General features: G+C 43.9%; 2 protein-coding genes across 4 annotated transcripts in view; both read right to left on the bottom strand.

Annotated features, from left to right (window-relative positions):
- The window catches only part of LOC124720088 (serine/threonine-protein phosphatase 6 regulatory ankyrin repeat subunit A-like), a 126,189-nt gene that overhangs the window by 39,134 nt on the left and 66,500 nt on the right, over positions 1-20,555 (bottom strand). The window lies entirely within an intron of this gene.
- On the bottom strand, positions 8,722-18,901 carry LOC124719859 (dynein heavy chain-like; the record flags this gene model as incomplete). The annotated part of the gene is made up of 2 exons (XM_047245043.1): positions 8,722-8,878; positions 17,838-18,901. Coding segments are annotated over 2 exons (1,221 nt in total), but the record flags the coding sequence as incomplete, so codon positions are not given.

Genomic DNA, 20,555 nt, shown 5'->3' with positions numbered 1-20,555 from the left:
CTCCTCAATTATTGGGTATAATTCTAGCTATGGAAATTCTGAATTGCAGCTTGTACAATGAAAGCATAAACCAATCTTCATTTATTATAATTATTTTCTTTCAAATAGGAGTTCATTGCTCTTCTCACACATATAAGCATACACTCTGGGGTACTTTACTACATGACTGATTTCCCAACGTCTTACTGGTATGACTCGCTACTGACTGTTCTCTGCAGTATACCGAGCTGCTGTGAATTGGCGTGTGCTCTCTTGAGCCACGCTTTAACAACTTGCTACGAGGCCTTCAGGAAAATCTTATGCAACTGTGCACAGCCAAAAACGAACCGCACTTTGAGTAATCTCCCAGTATTAATCAATGCAGTACAAGTGCAAGTCCTGTAATCCATAGAAAATTCTTATTTAATATTAGTTTCTGTAAACTGTTACACACTAACGTCGTTTATCCACTTTTGGTTCTGTTTTGTTTTAAACCAAAAATCAGAACTACTAAGGCATGCTGAAAAGTAACACCTCAGATTTTTTTACAATTCTGTTCTCAGAATCGGCCGAGGTATTACGCGTAATGCGTATTACTCGGTCGACTTTCCCACTTTGCTGACATGTAGCGACCCTCTGCCACTAGCGGGCTCCGAACTGTAGCGTGTAACATGGCGGCGTGTGGCGTGACCGTGTCAGTGCGCGAGAGCCCAGCGTGCTGCCTTCTAGTTTCCGACCACAGAAAGCGGTCCTCCAACTGAAATCCACACGTGGATCACAGTCTCCTTCAGCACGACAACGCCGGACCACACTCGTGCACTGCGACACGAATTTAAATTCACATAATTTGCTGTCAAATGTACAGTTTGGTTTTAGAAATGGCTTAACAACTGAAAATGTTATGTTCTATTTTCTCTGTGAGGTTTTGGACAGATTAAATAAAAGGCTGCAAACGTTAGGTGTTGTCTTTGATTTAACGAAGGCTTTTGACTGTGTTGACCACAAAATATTACTGCAGACGCTGGACCATTATGGAGTAAACGGAGTAGCTTACAATTGGTTCGCCTCCTACTTTAAGAACAGATAGCAGAAGGTAATTCTCCGCAATATTGAGAGTGGTAGTGATGTTCAGTCCAAATGGGGCACTGTTACGTGGGGCATTCCCCAAGGGTCGGTGCTGGGGCCACTGCTGTTTCTTATTTATATAAATGATATGCCTTCTAGTATTACAGGTGATTGAAAAATATTTGTTTGCTGATGACACCAGCTTGTAATATTGAAACAGTATCAAGTAATGTAGTTCATGAAATAAGTTCGTGGCTTGTGGAAAATAATTTGATTCTAAATCACAGTAAGATTCAGTTTTTACAGTTTCTAACTCACAATTCAACAAGAACCGATATTTTGATCAGACAGAATGGGCATATTATAAGCGAGACTGATCAGTTCAAGTTCCTAGGCGTTCGGATAGATAGTAAGCTGTTGTGGAAAGCCCATGTCCAGGATCTTGTTCAGAAACTAAATGCTGCTTTATTTACCATTAGAAAAGTATCTGAAATAAGTGACAGTTCAATACGAAAAGTAGTCTACTTCGCATATTTTCATACGCTTATGTCATATGGTATTTTTTGGGGTAATTCTTCTGATTCAAAAAGGGCATTTTGGCTCAAAAACGGGCTATTCGAGCTATGTGTGGTGTAAATTCGAGAACCTCTTGTCGACCTCTGTTGAATAGTCTGGGAATTCTGACATTTTCTTTAATGTCGTTTGTTGTTAGCAATATTAGCTTATTCCCAAGAGTCAGCAGCTTAATACTAGGCAGAAATCAAATCTGCATGTGGAATGCTCTTCCTTGACTCTTGTGCAGAAAGGAGTGCAGTATTCTGCTGCATCCATTTTCAATAAGCTACCACAAGAACTCAAAAATCTTAGCAGTAGCCCAAACGCTTTTAAGTCCAAACTGAAGAGTTTCCTCGTGGCTCACTCCTATTCTGTCGAGGAGCTCCTGGAAGAGCTGAAAAATTAAGCAAACTCCAGTGTTACATTGTTGATTTTCTTTATTTAAACTTACGAATTGTCGCCTGAATATGTTTCTTATATTTCACTTTATCTGTTTCCAGTATCGTGTTATAATTTCATGTATTGACTCGTTCCATGACCACGGAGACTTCTTAATGTGGTCCCACGGAACAATAAATAAATAAATAAATAAATAAATCTGCCTGACACCTCGGATCCACTACCATCGACCATCCTCTGTAGTCCGGACTTGGCTCTATCTGATTTTCGTCTGTTTCCAACACTTAAAGATGATAATTGAGAATTTGTGTTTGACAGTGATGCAGCAGTGCATGCGGAGGCTAGGTTGTAGCTCCGTCAACAAAATCGAACATTCTACAGTGACGGTATCCACAAACCGGTCTCTTGTAGGGAGAAATGTGTTCGTCGGCAGGGTGACTCCGTTGAGAAATAATTATGAAGACATGAGGAATGAAGATACAGAATATTAATAAAGTTTGTTTTATCTGAAAATATTTCAAAGTTTTCACACACAGGATGCGGTAAAAAGACCTGTCATATTTCAAAAGGTAGTTACAAACAAACGAAGGTACTGAGAAAATACTTCCATTTGTGAACTACGAATACTATGCCATTTTACATTGTTCTTATTGTTGTTGTTGTTGTCGTTGTCGTCTTCAGTCCTGAGACTGGTTTGATGCAGCTCTCCACGCTTCTCTATCTTGTGCAAGCTGCTTCATCTCCCAGTACCTACTGCAACCTACATCCTTCTGTATCTGTTTAGAGCATTCATCTCATGGTCTCCCTCTACGATTTTTACCCTCCACGCTGCCCTCTAATACTAAACTGGTGATCCCTTGATGCCTCAGAATACGCCCTACCAACCGATCCCTTCTTTTAGTCAAGTTGTGCCACAAACTCCTCTTCTCCCCAATCCTATTCAATACCTCATTAGTTATATGATCTACCCATCTAATCTTCAGCATTCTTCTGTAGCACCACATTTCGAAAGCTTCTATTCTCTTTTTGTCCAAACTAGTTACCATCCATGTTTCACTTTCATACATGGCTACACTCCATACAAATTCTTTCAGAAACGACTTCCCGACACTTAAATCTGTACTCGATGTTAACAAATTTCTCTTCTTCAGAAACGCTTTCCTTGCCATTGCCAGTCTACTTTTTATATCCTGTGTCATTTTACATTAGTAGGTTTTAAAAATTATGTCCAGTAAATGGCGTCCTCCATTGTTGACACATTGACGAAGCCTTTCCCGGAAGCTGTCTAAAGTACGTGTTAGTTTCGATGGAATTACAGCCACTACCTAGGTGACTGCCTCCTGACGTGCTTTCAGGGTTGTGGTGCGGTGTTTGTACACTTAACACCCATTTTTGACCTATTTTGTATCTGTAGCGATATTTCTATGACCGCTTGTAGTATTGTTTCTGTATAATGTCTGTCGTGGAAATTCTCGGGCCATGTATACATGTTTCAGTTACGCGAAATTTAGAGTGATGTTTAAAATTATGCTTGTAGATTTAAGTAACTAATGGAATGATTGCTATGTAATGTACTATAAATGACTTGGTCCATAATTAGGAAACCAAGGGTTGAATATAAAAGAAGTAGGGAAGCCCCACAGCTACAGAGTGGAAAAGGTGTGGTTGGCGACCAGTGGCAACTCTTGCTTTTTAACGAGTAAGTGTGGGCTGAGCAGTGTTGTGTTTAGCACCACGATAGCAGCAGCGGATCACAGTGTCTCATATTACTGGAGTTTTGAGGCCAGAAGAGCTTAAGAGCAATATTTATGGGGCTCAGATGCTGAATTTGGTGATACCATGATCATGGCGTGGTTTTTGGCCCTATAAAAATATTTCGACACCAAGAATAACAGTAATAGGGAGAGGCCAACAGTAGCACCATGACTGCATGAATGGCAGGTTAGTAGCCACTGCAAATCCCGTCACCAGTGCCTTCCACTAAATTGATTTGCATTTGGCTCTCTGTAAATGGACCATGTATTTGTGAACTTTGCTTGAATTCAATAATAATCGTCGTGTTACTGAAAAGAATCTTACACCAGTGATTACCCCAAATTACTACCCTAGTGAGTTTAATTCCGAGTGTCTTAATTTTTTGTAAGAAAGTGGTTGAACTTTAATGTTGTGTTATCATTCGTTCAAATGGCTCTGAGTGCTATGGGACTTAATATCTGAGGTCATCAGTCCCCTATAGCAGAACTACTTAAACCTAACCTAACCTACGGACATCACACACATCCACGCCCGAGGCAGACCGTAGCGGTCGCGCGTTTCCAGACTGAAGGGCCTAGAACCGCTCCGCCACACCGGCCGGCGTCATTTACGCAGCCAATTATTTTGAGTAGGTGAAAAGACTGCTTATTAAAGCACATTTGTTATTTAAAGAGGTATAGTTTGTTGTGCTTTACTTAACTAATAATCAATGATAAGAATACTTACCTTTTCTCATATACAGGGTGTTACAAAAAGGTATGGCCAAACTTTCAGGAAACATTCCTCACACACAAATAAAGAAAAGCTGTTATGTCGACATATGTCCGGAAATGTTGGAGCTCATTTTAGTTTCGTCAGTATGTTCTTCCACCTACGCTCAATGGAGCACGTTATCATGATTTCATACGGGATACTCTACCTGTGCTGCTAGAACATGTGCCTTTACAAGTACGACCCAACATGTGGTTCATGCACGATGGAGCTCCTGCACATATCAGTCGAAGTGTTCGTACGCTTCTCAACAACAGATTCGGTGACTGATGGATTGGTAGAGGTGGGCCAATTCCATGGCCTCCACGCTCTCCTGACCTCAACCCTGTTGACTCATTTATGGGGCATTTGAAAGCTCTCGCCTACGCAACCCCGGTACCAAATGTAGAGACTCTTCGTGCTCGTATTGTGGACGGCTGTGATACAATACGCCATTCTCCAGGGCTGCATCAACGCATCAGGGATTCCATGCGACGGAGGGTGGATGCATGTATCCTCGCTAACGGAGGACATTTTGAATATTTCCTGTAACAAAGTGTTTGAAGTCACCCTGGTGCGTTCTGTTGCTGTGTGTTTCCATTCCATGATTAATGTGATTTGAAGAGAAGTAATAAATTGAGCTCTAACATGGAAAGTAAGCGTTTCCGGACACATGTCTACATAACATATTTTCTTTCTTTGTGTATGAGGAATGTTTCCTGAAAGTTTGGCCGAACATTTTTGTAACACCCTGTATACTGCTGTAGTTAATGAACATGGTTCTTCAAACCATGAAAGTTTGAAGGTCCTCATGTACCATCCTAGTTATTTAATGAAGCAATTCAAAGGTTCCTTCAGAGCCAGTGTAGCTTGATTTGAGTTCTGTTTAGCTGCTTCAAACTGAGTTTAAGAAAGAACTGTTTACTGTGTTATCTATTCTAACGCAAGTTGGTTAAAAAATGGTTCAAATGGCTTCTGGGACTCAACTTCTGAGGTCATTAGTCCCCTAGAACTTAGAACTACTTAAACCTAACTAACCTAAGGACATCCACACACATTCATGCCCGAGGCAAGATTCGAAACCTGCGACCGTAGCTGTCTCGCGGTTCCAGACTGTAGCGTCTAGAACCGCACGGCCACTCCGGCCGGCGAAAGTTGGTTAATGAATGGGCACAGAGGCCCTGTATTATGCAATGAAGTTATAGATTACGATGATTAGTAGACCACCTGATTTGAATGCAGAACCATTTCAAGCTTTTCCATCTTCACTATTGCTGCTAGTTCCATGTGTGTCGGTATTTCGTTTTATGAACTGTTGCACCTCGTTCATTTTAGGTACGTGTTGTTCAGAGGCATATGCTGCTGTTCACTATCTCACTGGTCATTTGGTTATCTGACTTACTAATTGGTAGCACATTTATCTGCATGGTTAGATTATTTTGTTGTAGTGTGAACAGATGTAAGAAAAGAGGTGTGTGTGTGTGTGTGTGTGTGTGTGTGTGTGTGTGTGTCAAGGAAGGTTATGTTAGGTTATTCTTAGCACTGCCTTCTGCTTTATCATTTTGCTTGGCACGAGAATGCCTAATTAGGCTGGCGACCTGTTTTATTATGTAATGTGACAACTTGATTTTATGCTGGGAGGACGTCTGCTCCTGACCTGCCATTTACTATTGATTATTCTCTCTGTTAGAGTATTTCGGAAACAAATCCCAGTTTGATTGCTCTGTTTCCCGCAGGTTATCTCACGGTCACATCTCAAAAATTTCCCACAGAGGTATAACGTTAATATCGACTATCGTTTAAGGTAGTCGCTGGTACTGTTATACACTTGAACCTTTAAGAGTTCCCAAAGAGAAAAATTACAATGTGACAAATCAGGGCACGGCGATGTCTCTTCTCTAAGCGAGAAGATGACCAGGAAACAATGCTCTCAAAATCTATAGAAGTGTGAGCTGTGGAACCAGATGCTCCCTCTCAACAGTCCCCAACCATCTGATTTAATGTAAGTCACTATCACGTGACGGTGGAGATTTGAATTAACCGTTACCATTACGCCATCTTCCTCGAAAAATACGGTACACACACACACACACACACACACACACACACACACACACACACACACACACACACACACCTAATACAGCAACGGCGTTCTAAACTGTCACACTATAGCTGTGAACCGTTGTTGGAGTTCCTGAGGGATTTCTGCTATCCATAGCGCATTTTTGTTTATTTACAGTATCTGAAAAGTGGAAGTTCATCACCACAACAGCGGTTGGGAATGTTCTGAAGAATTACTCACACAGACCTGTGAGTTTCAGAATGACTCACTTCATTCTTTGATGACCATCATTTTGAAGGGGTGCATGTGAACATCTGTGTGCAGATTGTCATACCAGATAAGCCCATGTTTAAGTGCTGAGCATTTTGGGAATTGCTGAACAGATGCTTTCACATGTGGCACGTTTTCTGGTGGTGTTTCAGTCCAAGGCCGGCCAGTAGATTTTCCTTTGGGTGCAGAGCCGATGCTCTAGAGTTTCACATCGAAAGTCCAATAGCTTTGTCAGGAACAGCACCATGTCGGCCAAGCTCAACCGAATGCAAAATGTTCGCTGACAGGTCTCAGAACCACAATTACGAATATGCACTGCCACAACAAAAACACGATGCTCAGCAAGCCAAGACATTGTGCCTGCTGAAAATGGCACGTACATCACTAACGATCAACACCTCTCCCACGCCACCAGGACTTACACCGTGACCTCTCCTAATATGGGAAAGCTCTCTGTTGGACCCCGTACGAAAGTCGGGAGCATTTTTCAAATGCACTCTTAATGGAAAAATCAGCCATGTGAGAAACAAATTTAAAAATAGTAATTTCAGTGTAACCAACACAATCAGTTATCGTCAAGCCTTTTTTTACTTTATTGTAATTTCATGTCCTTGCCCAATATGGGCAAGGGAGGGCTGGCCGCGGCATAGTCCGCTGCTCTTCAGCTAAGTGGCTGTGCAAAATATATAGGCAGGGGAACTCATACATAAAAAGGGCGAAAAATAAGGGGGACATAAAAACGCAGAAATTGAGATAGTGGAAGCTAAAATATATACTAATGTGGGGACATTCACTGGCGCACAGTTAAAAAGTCGACAAAGATAAAAGAACACAGTTGCAATTTGTGGGGCACTGGAGTCGAACACACGTTAAAAGTCAGCCACAGTAGACAAAAAACACACAGCATGACAATCCTCAATCCCCACTAACATCTACAAGGACGTCCCACATTGACTTTTAATACATTAGACTGACCTAGCAAAGATGTTGAGGCAGAGACAGTGGTGGACGAGAAGTCCCTCCTGGCCAGAGTAATATGCAAAACGGATCAGTACCGGACGCAGCAGCAAATTCATGAAGACAACACTGAAGTATATGGAACCAGAAGTTGTGCAATTAGAGTTTCACATCGAAAGTCAAATAGCTTTGTGAAAGGAACAGCACCAGGTCGGCCAAGCTCAACCGAATGCGAAATGGTCGCTGACTAGTGGTCTCAGAACCACCATTGAGGTTTGCCGACGACATTGTGATTCTGTCAGAGACAGCAAAGGACTTGGAAGAGCAGTTGAACGGAATGGACAGTGTCTTGAAAGGAGGGTATAAGATGAACATCAACAAAAGCAAAACGACGATAATGAAATGTAGTCGAATTAAGTCGGGTGATGCTGAGGGAATTACATTAGGACATGACACACTTAAAGTATTAAAGGAGTTTTGCTAATTGGGGAGCAAAATAACTGATGATGGTTGAAGTTGAGGGGATATAAAATGGAGACTGGCAATGGTAAGGAAAGCGTTTTTGAAGAAAAATTTGTTAACATCGAGTATTGATTTAAGTGTCAGGAAGTCGTTTCTGAAAGTATTTGTATGGAGTGTAGCCATGTATGGAAGTGAAACGTGGACGATAAATAGTTTGGACAAGAAGAGAATAGAAGCTTTCGAAATGTGGTGCTACAGAAAAATGCTGAAGATTAGATGAGTAGGTCACATAACTAATGAGGAGGTATTGAATAGAATTGAGGAGAAGAGGAGTTTGTGGCACAACTTGGCTAGAAGAAGGGATCGGTTGGTAGGACATGTTCTGAGACATCGAGGGATCACCAATTTAGTTGAGTGCAGCGTGGAGGGTAAAAATCGTAGAGGGAGACCAAGAGATGAATACACTAAACAACAACAACAACAACAACAACATGGTAGACAGTCAGTGCCGGTGACAAAAGCAGTGTACTGCGTACATGGGTCGCAGGTGGAAACTGCGCGATGGTGGACCACAGATCTCCTGGATCACTGTTAGCACGGTAAGAACCCAAAGGCAAACAGCTGACACAGTGTTGGAGAAGTTATAATTAGAAAATAATAAGAGAATGCACTTTGGTAAAGTGCTTCTTCTGGACAGCTTAGTATTAAATGTCGCCTGAAGGACGTGGACAGTGGTTGAACCACGAAACGTTTTCACGTCATCATTCTGAGTCTGCCTCCAGTATTACTCCCACCTCTCGACGATGTGAGTGATATACCAGCAATGACGGGTGGTTCGAATTCTGCGCAAACTACAGCTCCCCTCTCCCCAGTTGCATAACTGATGTGGGTTAGGGACACACAAATCGCCAAAGTGGCGTCCGTCGTCGTCGTCGTCGTCGTCGTCGTTGATCGTCATCAGTCGAGACAGGCAGCCAGTGCAGACTGCTCTGGCACAGAAGGTGAACAGACAGTAGTGGGACTTTTATGGGAGTGAACTTAGCATAGAACAGGAAAAGAATGCAGCTCCCCAAGCAACAAACCAGTTTTAGCAGACCTATCTGAAATGAGAAATCTTATTGGTTGAAGGTACAAAAATCAGTGTCATACCTGTAGATACTCTTTTTTTTATGTCTGATGTGACTGCAGTTGTATGCTGTCACCCAGAAAATCTTCGTTCATTCTATTTGGTCTTATTCGTCACTTGTCTGGCATAGGAACCGAATCTCGACATGCAATTATAGCCAAATTAACATTGTGATGGAGCGTCTTCAAAAAATAAGCACCTACATCTAGACTCAACAGACTACTTTACGGTGTGTAGAGAATTATACCTCTGGCGCCGTCGCCGCTGCCGCACGTTACCCTCCCCCTGCCGCAGGCAGTAATTTTCCGCCAGTGTGGCAGCACTGCATCAGCTGCTCGGGGAAGTCCCGGCGTCTGGCAACCCCGGGCTGCTCACAGTAGACTCACTGTTGTCTCCAATAGCGGACAGACGCCTCCTGACACCAATCCGCTATTTCACAGTGGCGATACATCTGCTCAGTTGTCAGACTAGCAGCCAGAGTATGTATCAACAAAACCTTATCCCCATCTCAGATTTCTGGCAGGTCCGATGTTTGTGTCCTGGGTAAGGCTTCAACCGCGGCCCTAACTTCTTACCAGATGAGCTACCGGCCATGTCTAAAGACACTGGTTAAAACAGATCTAGGCATGCAGCGTTGACGCACATTATGTTTCACAAATTTAAAGTGTCAGCAAGTTTTACAGTGGCATAAGCCATACTGCAGAGTAGACGATTCATTTTGGGTTACACTGAAAATGTGTGGCGTCATTTACGCAGGAGATACTGGAGCTTCGCATCACCACAGTGACGACAAATTGAAAATTCACAACTTATGTTGAAACTGTTCCCAGTAAAGAATTTGGTGAGTGTCTGCCAAATTTAGAAGCATACAAAAACTGAATATGTTACGTTTACGTCATAGGGTCATCTAGATGGGAAATGGTTTTGCGCTGTGTCACGTTGGTAGTGTTTCGCCGCTGCTGTTACGTGTTGCCAGAGTATAAAAAATGGTTCAAATGGCTCTGAGCACTATGGGACTTAACATCTTAGGTCATCAGTCCCCTAGAACTTCGAACTACTTAGAACTACTTAAACCTAAGGACATCACACACATCCATGCCCGAGGCAAGATTCGAACCTGCGACAGTAGACGTCCCGCGGTTCCGGAGTGCAGCGCCTAGAACCGCACGGCCACCGCGCCCAGCGCAAGAGTATAGACACGCTTCTACACCCATGACTTGGGCCATTTTTACTTTGATGCAGGCTTGCCCTTAACAGTTAATTTTATATAGTCAAAGTGTACTCCAAACTAAGCTGTCTACCTTCTGTAGTACTTTTGTCCTACTTCGTTTTCTAATGCTAGAGTAACCGTTTTTATAGCAGAGGACAAATCCGAGTGAACCCATACTTTTCTTTTGCTTCTATTACATCACCTAGTAGCTAGCTGAAATGATGTGACGTAATCGACTGAACGAGCACCCTATATATTTTCCTGTAGTTCGGGATCACTAAAAGAATCTCTTACACTTTAAAACGAGTAAGTCTACAGGATTATGAAATTCGCCTGTACTGCAACTCTCCATAAACTCAGGTCAATATGGTTAGTAGACTTTTGTGAATGCAGCTTAAACGCTCCAGAGAGCAACACTGGAAACGTGCTACAGTTAAACGCACCAATGAATATGCTGTTGACTGTGTCACCAACTTTGAGTGCAATCAGTCTGAACTGCAAATACGACTTGACCCTGTTTTCGGCCGTAAAAACAGTTTTTCGGCATCAGCGACAATTCCCATGCGGAACTGTACAACCCGAAGTGTACCATGTGGAAAGGAGACGGCAACAACGCTGAAGCACCAAAGAAACTGTTATAGGCATGCGTATTCAAATGTAAACAGGCGCTGCGGTTGGCAATGCCTATACAGGGTGAGTCACCTAACGTTACCGCTGGATATATTTCGTAAACCACATTAAATACTGACGAATCGATTCCACAGACCGAACGTGAGGAGAGGGGCTAGTGTAATTGGTTAATACAAACCATACAAAAATGCACGGAAGTATGTTTTTTAACACAAACCTACGTTTTTTTTTAAATGGAACCACGTTAGTTTTGTTAGCACATCTGAACATATAAACAAATACGTAAACAGTGTCGTTTGTTGCATTGTAAAATGTTAATTACATCCGGAGATATTGTAACCTAAAGTTGACGCTTGAAACCTCCGACGTTCATTTGCGTGTTGTGACAAACACGGGCCACGGTCGGCGAGCAGCATCTGCAGTGACATGTCCCACTGGAAACGCGCCGACGTATTTGGTATCAGCATGATGGTGCACCTGCACATTCCGCAATTGACACTAGGCTGACCCCTGAAAGGATGTTCGACGGGCGTTTCATAGGACGTGGAGGACGCATAAATTGGCCAGCCCGTTCTCCTAATCGTACACTTCTGGACTTCTTTCTGTGGGGTACGTTAAAGGAGAATGTGTACCGCGATGTGCCTACAACCCCAGAGGATATGAAACAACGTATTGTGGCAGCCTGCGGCGACATTACACCAGATGTACTGCGGCGTGTACGACATTCATTACGCCAGAGATTGCACTTGTGTGCAGCAAATGATGGCCACCACATTGAACATCTATTGGCCTGACATGTCGGGACACACTATTCCACTCCGTAATTGAAAACGGAAACCACGTGTGTACGTGTACCTCACCCCTCATGGTAATGTACATGAGGGTCAGTGAAAGAGACCAATAAAAAGGTGTTAGCATGTGGACGTAATGTGCTGTTCCAGTCTCTTCTGTACCTAAGGTCCATCACCGTTCCCTTTTGATCCCTACGTAATTCGGTGCTCTCCAATACACACGATCGAACAGCGGAGGAGTGGTACTCAAGCGTCAACTTTAGGTTACAATATCTCCGGATGTAATTAACATTTTACAATGCAACAAACGGCACTGATTTGCTAACAAAACTAACGGGGTTCCATTTAAAAAACCTAGGTTTGTGTTAAGAAACATACTTCCGTGCATTTTTTTATGGTTTGCATTAACCCATTACACTAGCCCCTCACGTTCGGTCTGTGGAATCGATTAGTCAGTATTTGATGTGGTTTACGAAATATATCCAGCGGTAATGTTAGGTGACTCACCCTGTATAAGGTAAGTGTGCGCCATAGTTCTTGCAAGGGAACCTCCCCATCACACCCCCGTCAGATTTAGTTATAAATTGGCACAGTGGCTAGATCTTGAAAACTGAACCCAGATCAATCGAGAAAACAGGAAGAAGTTGTGTGGAACTATGAAAAAATAAGCAAAATATACACTGAGTAGTCCATGCGCAAGACAGGCAACATCAAGGATAGGGTGAGCTCAGGAGCGCCGTGGTCCCGTGGTTAGCGTGAACAGCTGCGGAGAGGGAGAGAGAGGTCCTTGGTTCAAGTCTTCCCTGGAGTGAAAAATCTACTTTCTTTATTTTCGCAAAGTTATGATCTGTCCGTTCGTTTATTGACGTCTCTGTTCGTTCTAATAAGTTTAGTGTGTGTTTTGCGACCGCACTGCAAAACCGTGCGATTAGTAGACGAAAGGACGTGCCTCTCCAATGGGAACCAAAAACATTTGATCGCAAGGTCATAGGTCAACCGATTCCTCCACAGGAAAACACGTCTGATATATTCTATACGACACTGGTGACGGCATGTGCGTCACATGACAGGAATATGTTGTCGACCAACCTAACTTGTACACTTGGCGAATGGGTAAAAAGATTCTTCTACCTTGCCCGATTTAAGTTTTCTTGTGAATGTAATAATCACTCCCAAAAAAGTGATCACATCGGATGGACGGACAGACAGATAATAATTATCCGAAAATACAAAATTAAACTTTTCACTCGAGGGAAGACTTTAACCAAGTACCTCTCATTCTGCAGCTGCTCACGCTAACCACGGGACCACGGCGCTCCTGAGCTTACACTATCCCTGATGCTGCCTATCTTGCGCATAGACTACTCAGTTTGTACATTTTGTTTATTTTTTTCATAGTTGCACACAACTTCTTCCTGTTTTCTTGACTGATCTGTGTTCAGTTTTTCAAGGCCTGTACACTGTGCTAACTTATAACTAAATCTGATGGGGGTGGGATGGGGTGGTTCCCTTGTTAGATCGGTTGCTACAGATACAGTGACAGGTTATCAAGATTTAGGTGAATTTGGACGTGGTGTTATAGTCGGTGCACGAGCAATGGGACCGATGGGACACATCCTCTCCGAGGTAGCGATGAAGCGGGGATTTTGCCGTACAACCATTTCACGAGTGTACCGTGAATATCAGGAATCCAGTGAATCATCAAATCTCCGACATCGCTGTGGGCGGACAAAGATCCTGCAAGAATGGGACCAACGACGACTGAAGAGAATGTTCAATGTGACAGAGGCGCAACCTCTCCACAAATTGCTGCAGATTTCAGTGCTGGGCCATCAGTAAGTGTCAGCGCGCGAACCATTCAACGGAATATCTTCGATATGGGCTTTCACAGCCGAAGGCCCACTCGTGTAACCTAGATGACTGCAGAACACATAGCTTTACGCCTCGCCTCTCCTCTCCTCACTACTGGACTGTTGAACTATTGATGACTGGAAGCATGTAGCATGGTCGGACAAGTCTCGTTTCAAAACGTACCGAACGGATGGACGTGTAAGTGTGTGGAGACAATGTCATGGACCCTGCACGTCAGCAGGGGACTGTTCAAGCGCGCGCGGGCGTGGAAACCGCGCGCGGGCGTGGAAACCGCGCGCGGGCGTGGAAACCGCGCGCGGGCGTGGAAACCGCGCGCGGGCGTGGAAACCGCGCGCGGGCGTGGAAACCGCGCGCGGGCGTGGAAACCGCGCGCGGGCGTGGAAACCGCGCGCGGGCGTGGAAACCGCGCGCGGGCGTGGAAACCGCGCGCGGGCGTGGAAACCGCGCGCGGGCGTGGAAACCGCGCGCGGGCGTGGAAACCGCGCGCGGGCGTGTGGGGCGTGTGCAGTTGGAGTGATATGGGACCCCTGATACGTCTAGATAAGACTGACAGGTGACACGTACGTAAGCATCCTGTCTGATCACCTGCGTCCATTCGTGTCCATTGTGCATTTCAAAGGGGCTTGGGCGTTTCCAGTAGAACAATGCAACATCCCAAACATCCTGAATTGCTACAGAGTGGCTCCAAGAACACACTGAGTTTAAACAGTTCCACTGGTCGCCAAGCTCTCTGGACATGAACATTATTGAGCATATATGGGATTCCTTGCAACATGCTGTTCAGAAGAGGTTTCTAACCCCTTGTATCCTTAAGGATTTATGGACAGACCTGCAGGATTCGTAGAGTTTCTTAGAAGTAGGTACCTTAGGAGTTGCGAAGTAACTCAAATCGCTTGATACGGACAAGTCTTCAGGTCCAGATTGTATACCGATTAGGTTCCTTTCAGATTACGCTGATACAATAGCTCCATACTTAGCAATCATATACAACCGCTCGCTCATCGATAGATCTGTACCTACAGATTGGAAAATTGCGCAGGTGGCACCAGTGTTTAAGAAGGGTAGTAGGAGTAATCCATCGAACTACAGACCTACATCATTGACGTCGGTTTGCAGTAGGGTTTTGGAGCATATACTGTATTCAAACATTATGAATCACCTCGAAGGGAACGATCTATTGATACGTAATCAGCATGGTTTCAGAACAACATCGTTCTTGTGCAACGCAGCTAGCTCTTTATTCGTAGCTAGCTCTTTATTCGTACGAAGTAATTGCCGCTATCGACAGGGGATCTCAAGTTGATTCCGTATTTCTAGATTTCCAGAAAGCTTTTGACACCGTTCCTCACAAGCGACTTCTAATCAAGGGGTATCGTCTCAGTTTTACGACTGGATTCGTGATTTCCTGTCAGGTAGGTCGCAGTTCGTAGTAATAGACGGCAAATCATCGAGTAAAACTGAAGTGATATCGGTTGTTCCCCAGGGAAGCGTCCTGGGACCTCTGCTGTTCCTGATCTATATAAATGAGCTGGGTGACAATGTGAGCAGTTCTCTTAGGTTGTTCGCAGATGATGCTGTAATTTACCGTCTAGTAAGGTCATCTGAAGACCAGTATCAGTTGCAAAGCGATTTAGAAAAGATTGCTGTATGGTGTGGCAGGTGGCAGTTGACGCTAAATAACGAAAAGTGTAAGGTGATCCACACGAGTTCCAAAAGAAATCCATTGGAATTCGATTACTCGATAAATAGTACAATTATCAAGGCTGTCGATTCAACTAAGTACCTGGGTGTTAAAATTACGAACAACCTCAGTTGGAAAGACCACATAGATGATATTGTGGGGAAGGCGACCCAAAGGTTGCGTTTCATTGGCAGGACACTTGGGAGACGCAACGAGTCCACTAAAGAGACAGCTTACACTACACTCGTTCGTCCCCTGTTAGAATATTGCTGTGCGGTGGAGAATCCTTACCAGGTGGGATTGACGGAGGACATCGAAAGGGTGCAAAAAAAAAGGGCAGCTCGTTTTGTATTGTCACGTAATACGGGAGAGAGTGTGGCAGATATGATACGCGAGTTGGGATGGAAGTCATTAAAGCAAAGACGTTTTTCGTCGCGACGAGATCTATTTACGAAATTTCTGTCACCAACTTTCTCTTCCGAATGCGAAAATATTTTGTTGAGCCCAACCTACATAGGTAGGAATGATCATCAAAATAAAATAAGAGAAATCAGAGCTCGAGTAGGAAGGTTTAGGTGTTCGTTTTTTCCCGCGCGCTGTTCGGGAGTGGAATGGTAGGGAGATAGTATGATTGTGGTTCGATGAGCCCTCTGCCAAGCACCTAAATGTGAATTGCAGAGTAATCATGTAGATGTGTCAGTTCCCTCCAGCACTACCTCAGACATTAGTCGAGCCCATGCCACGTCGTGTTGCGGCACTTGCGCGTGCCCTACACGATACTGAGCAGTTGTACCCGTTACTTTGGCTCTTCAGTGTACATTCTCAAACCAAGCTCTACGAATTAAGTTTTATCGATTACTTATATTTCAAGTTCAATATAACTATGAGTGGTGACAAGATTGTAAACTGCTTCATCAAACAGTAATGCCGGACGTAGGAAATGGAATTGCCTTCTTTTAACACAATACACTAGTTAAAATCGCCTGTAAAGTTGTTAGTGCTATAGCGGACGTCATAGGCACACGCACTACTAGAAGACCAGACGGCCAGTGGCGGCTGCCTCAGGAAGAAGCGCTTCTCTACGGGCGGCTGGTCCAACTAGTACAGGGTGGCGCAGGGAACGGGAAATTTTGAACGTTACAGTTGGCAGCACTGTAGCGCCGGCAGATGTTCGAAACTTTGCACAATTGATGTGAACGCATTGCCATTTAGTAATCATGGAGAATTGGACTGGTGCGGAACGTGCAGTAGCTGTGAGAGCGTTTTACAAACATGGTGACAGTGCGACTGCCGCGCAGAGAACATTTCGACAGCATTACCAGCTTGGACGTCATGGACGTGTCCCATCTGCGCATGCGATTACAACGTGGGTGCGAAGAAACAGGATCTGCCTTGAAAAAGAAACCTCCAGGTGGCATTCCAACGGTACGTACCCCAGAGAACATTTCAGCTGCTAGAGCTGCAATCGAGACAAGTCCTCGCCGCTCCGTTCCACAGCATGCATCTTAGACTTCCATCCCTGTAAGTTGCAGATTGTGCGACACTTATATGAACGAGACCCAGCGTCACGTATGGAGTTTAGTAGCCAGATATTGGCTGAAATCTACGAGAACGCGAATTTCCTTATGGATATCAGACGAAGCCCATTTCCACCTGAACGGATTCGTGAACAAACAGAATTTTCGTTATTGGGCACAGGACAAACCTTGTGAGTTTCACCAGCGACCACTACGTAGCGCCAAGGTCGCAGTATGGTGTGCTGTATCATGTCACTGTGTTATCGGCCCTTATTTATTTGAACGTCAGGATGGCAGTGCAGCGACAGTAACATCCGCTCGATATGTTGAAGTGCTTCAAACATTCTTTACACCGAGACTCTACGAGCTTAATCTTAACGTAGAAAACATGTGGTTTCAGCAGGACGGAGCCACGTCACACACTGTTCGACAATCGATGGCAGCAGTTCGTCAATTGTTTGGAAGACGCATTGTTTCACATAACGGTGACATTGCATGGCCTGCGAGATCCCCTGATCTTAGTGTGTGCGACTTCTGCCTGTGGGGATATCTTTAAGGCAAGGTGTACCGTACACGCCCTGCAACAATCCGTGAACTGAAGGAGAACATTGAAAACGAAATCACTGCCATTCCCCAAGATTTGCTTTCATAACAGGCTGTTAGAGTATGAACGCCGAATGGGAGCACATCTTTCCGGTGTCATCTTTCAAAAGTAAAGAGACACTTTTGGACATTTTGATTATAATGGCATACTGAATAATGGCATACTGAATAATGGCATACTGAATAATGGCATACTGAATAATGGCATACTGAATAATGGCATACTGAATAATGGCATACTGAATAATGGCATACTGAATAATGGCATACTGAATAATGGCATACTGAATAATGGCATACTGAATAATGGCATACTGAATAATGGCATACTGAATAATGGCATACTGAATAATGGCATACTGAATAATGGCATACTGAATAATGGCATACTGAATAATGGCATACTGAATAATGGCATACTGAATAATGGCATACTGAATAATGGCATACTGAATAATGGCATACTGAATAATGGCATACTGAATAATGGCATACTGAATAATGGCATACTGAATAATGGCATACTGAATAATGGCATACTGAATAATGGCATACTGAATAATGGCATACTGAATAATGGCATACTGAATAATGGCATACTGAATAATGGCATACTGAATAATGGCATACTGAATAATGGCATACTGAATAATGGCATACTGAATAATGGCATACTGAATAATGGCATACTGAATAATGGCATACTGAATAATGGCATACTGAATAATGGCATACTGAATAATGGCATACTGAATAATGGCATACTGAATAATGGCATACTGAATAATGGCATACTGAATAATGGCATACTGAATAATGGCATACTGAATAATGGCATACTGAATAATGGCATACTGAATAATGGCATACTGAATAATGGCATACTGAATAATGGCATACTGAATAATGGCATACTGAATAATGGCATACTGAATAATGGCATACTGAATAATGGCATACTGAATAATGGCATACTGAATAATGGCATACTGAATAATGGCATACTGAATAATGGCATACTGAATAATGGCATACTGAATAATGGCATACTGAATAATGGCATACTGAATAATGGCATACTGAATAATGGCATACTGAATAATGGCATACTGAATAATGGCATACTGAATAATGGCATACTGAATAATGGCATACTGAATAATGGCATACTGAATAATGGCATACTGAATAATGGCATACTGAATAATGGCATACCGAATACATTCACTTTCGTTAATAAATTACTAGTTTTATGAATTTATTCATGGAAATGACGTTATTTCGAAATTTCCCGTTTCCCTGCGGCACATGTGTGCTGGTTTGGAAAGGCGGTCCACACGGTGGCTCAACAAACTGCGTGACAGGAACTACGACACGGGAATTGAATTCTTGTGGAAGCAGCTGAATGATACCCTTGTTTGGAAGCAACATTTCGACAAGATCCCTGCTCGTGATCTTCTGGTGGCTGTAACACACTAACGGCTGATTTCCTGCGTACAATTTACCCCTTCCTTGCTTTCGCTTAAGGAACTGGCACTTTTTTAGTAGGGGGGGGGACGTTGTCTGGCCTTTTTTTAGTAGGGGGGGAAAGTTGTCTGGCCTTCTCTAGCGGTCGCAATTCTACACCCCACTGCCGGCACGAGGGCCAAATTCGTGTCCGCACCCCACGTCTGAAGCGGCTCACACAATTTCTAATAGAGGCAGTTACACAGTAAACTTAACAGTGAGGGTGTGAGGAGTCGAGGTTTGTTAGGTTTCGTATGGACGACAGCATACAATGCTGGTTGTACTTGGCTCCTACAGCTCAGGTTACAACATTACGTAACTTCACCTGTTCGTTTGTATATTGAGCACGGAAACAGTTATCAAAAATGGTTCAAATGGCTCTGAACACTATGGGACTCAACTGCTGTGCTCATCAGTCCCCTAGAACTTAGAACTACTTAACCTAACTAACCTAAGAACATCACACACATCCATACCCGAGGCAAGATTCGAACCTGTGGCCGTAGCAGTCGCGCGGTTCCGGACTGCGCGTCTAGAACCGCGAGACCACCGCGGCCGGCTAAACAGTTATCCAACGATATGGTTCAAATGCCTCTGAGCACTATGGGACTTAACTCCTGAGGTCGTCAGTCCCCTAGAACTTGGAACTACTTAACCTAACTAACCTAAGAACATCACACACATCCATGCCCGAGGCAAGATTCGAACCTGTGGCCGTAGCAGTCGCGCGGTTCGAGACTGTAGCGCCTAGAACCGCTCGGCCACAACAGCCGGCCCAACGATATGTACACTATGTGATAATCCGGACACCCCCAAAAACATACGTTATTCGAATTACGTGCACTGTACTGCCACCTACTGCCAGGTACTCCATATCAGCAGCCTCAGTAGTCATTAAGCATCGTGAGAGAGAGATGGGGCACTCCACAGAAGTCATGGACTTCGAACGTGGTCAGGTGATTGGATGCCACCTATCATAAGTCTGCACGCGAGATGTCCACACTCCTAAATATACCTAGGTCCACTGTTTCCAATGTGATAGTGAAGCCGAAACGTGAAGAGACATGTACGGCACAGAAGCGTACAGGCCGACCTTGTCTGCTGACAGACTGCCGACAGTTGAAGGTCGCAATGTATAATAGGCAGACTATCCAGACCATCACACAGAAAATCCAAACTGCATCAGGATCCACTGCAAGTACTATGACAGTTAGGCAGGATGTGAAGAAACTAATTTCGTGGTCGAGCGGCTGCTCCTAAGCCACACATCATCGCAGTAAATGCCAAGGAGCGTAGACATACGACGATCCAACAGTGAAAAAAATTTGTGTGGAGTGACGAATCACGATAGATACTGTAGTT

Source organism: Schistocerca piceifrons, chromosome 11 (assembly GCF_021461385.2).
Source record: "Schistocerca piceifrons isolate TAMUIC-IGC-003096 chromosome 11, iqSchPice1.1, whole genome shotgun sequence".
NCBI classification, from domain to species: domain Eukaryota; kingdom Metazoa; phylum Arthropoda; class Insecta; order Orthoptera; family Acrididae; genus Schistocerca; species Schistocerca piceifrons.
The sequence above is the reverse complement of the archived record's forward strand: the minus strand, read 5'-3'. Positions and strand labels throughout refer to the sequence as shown.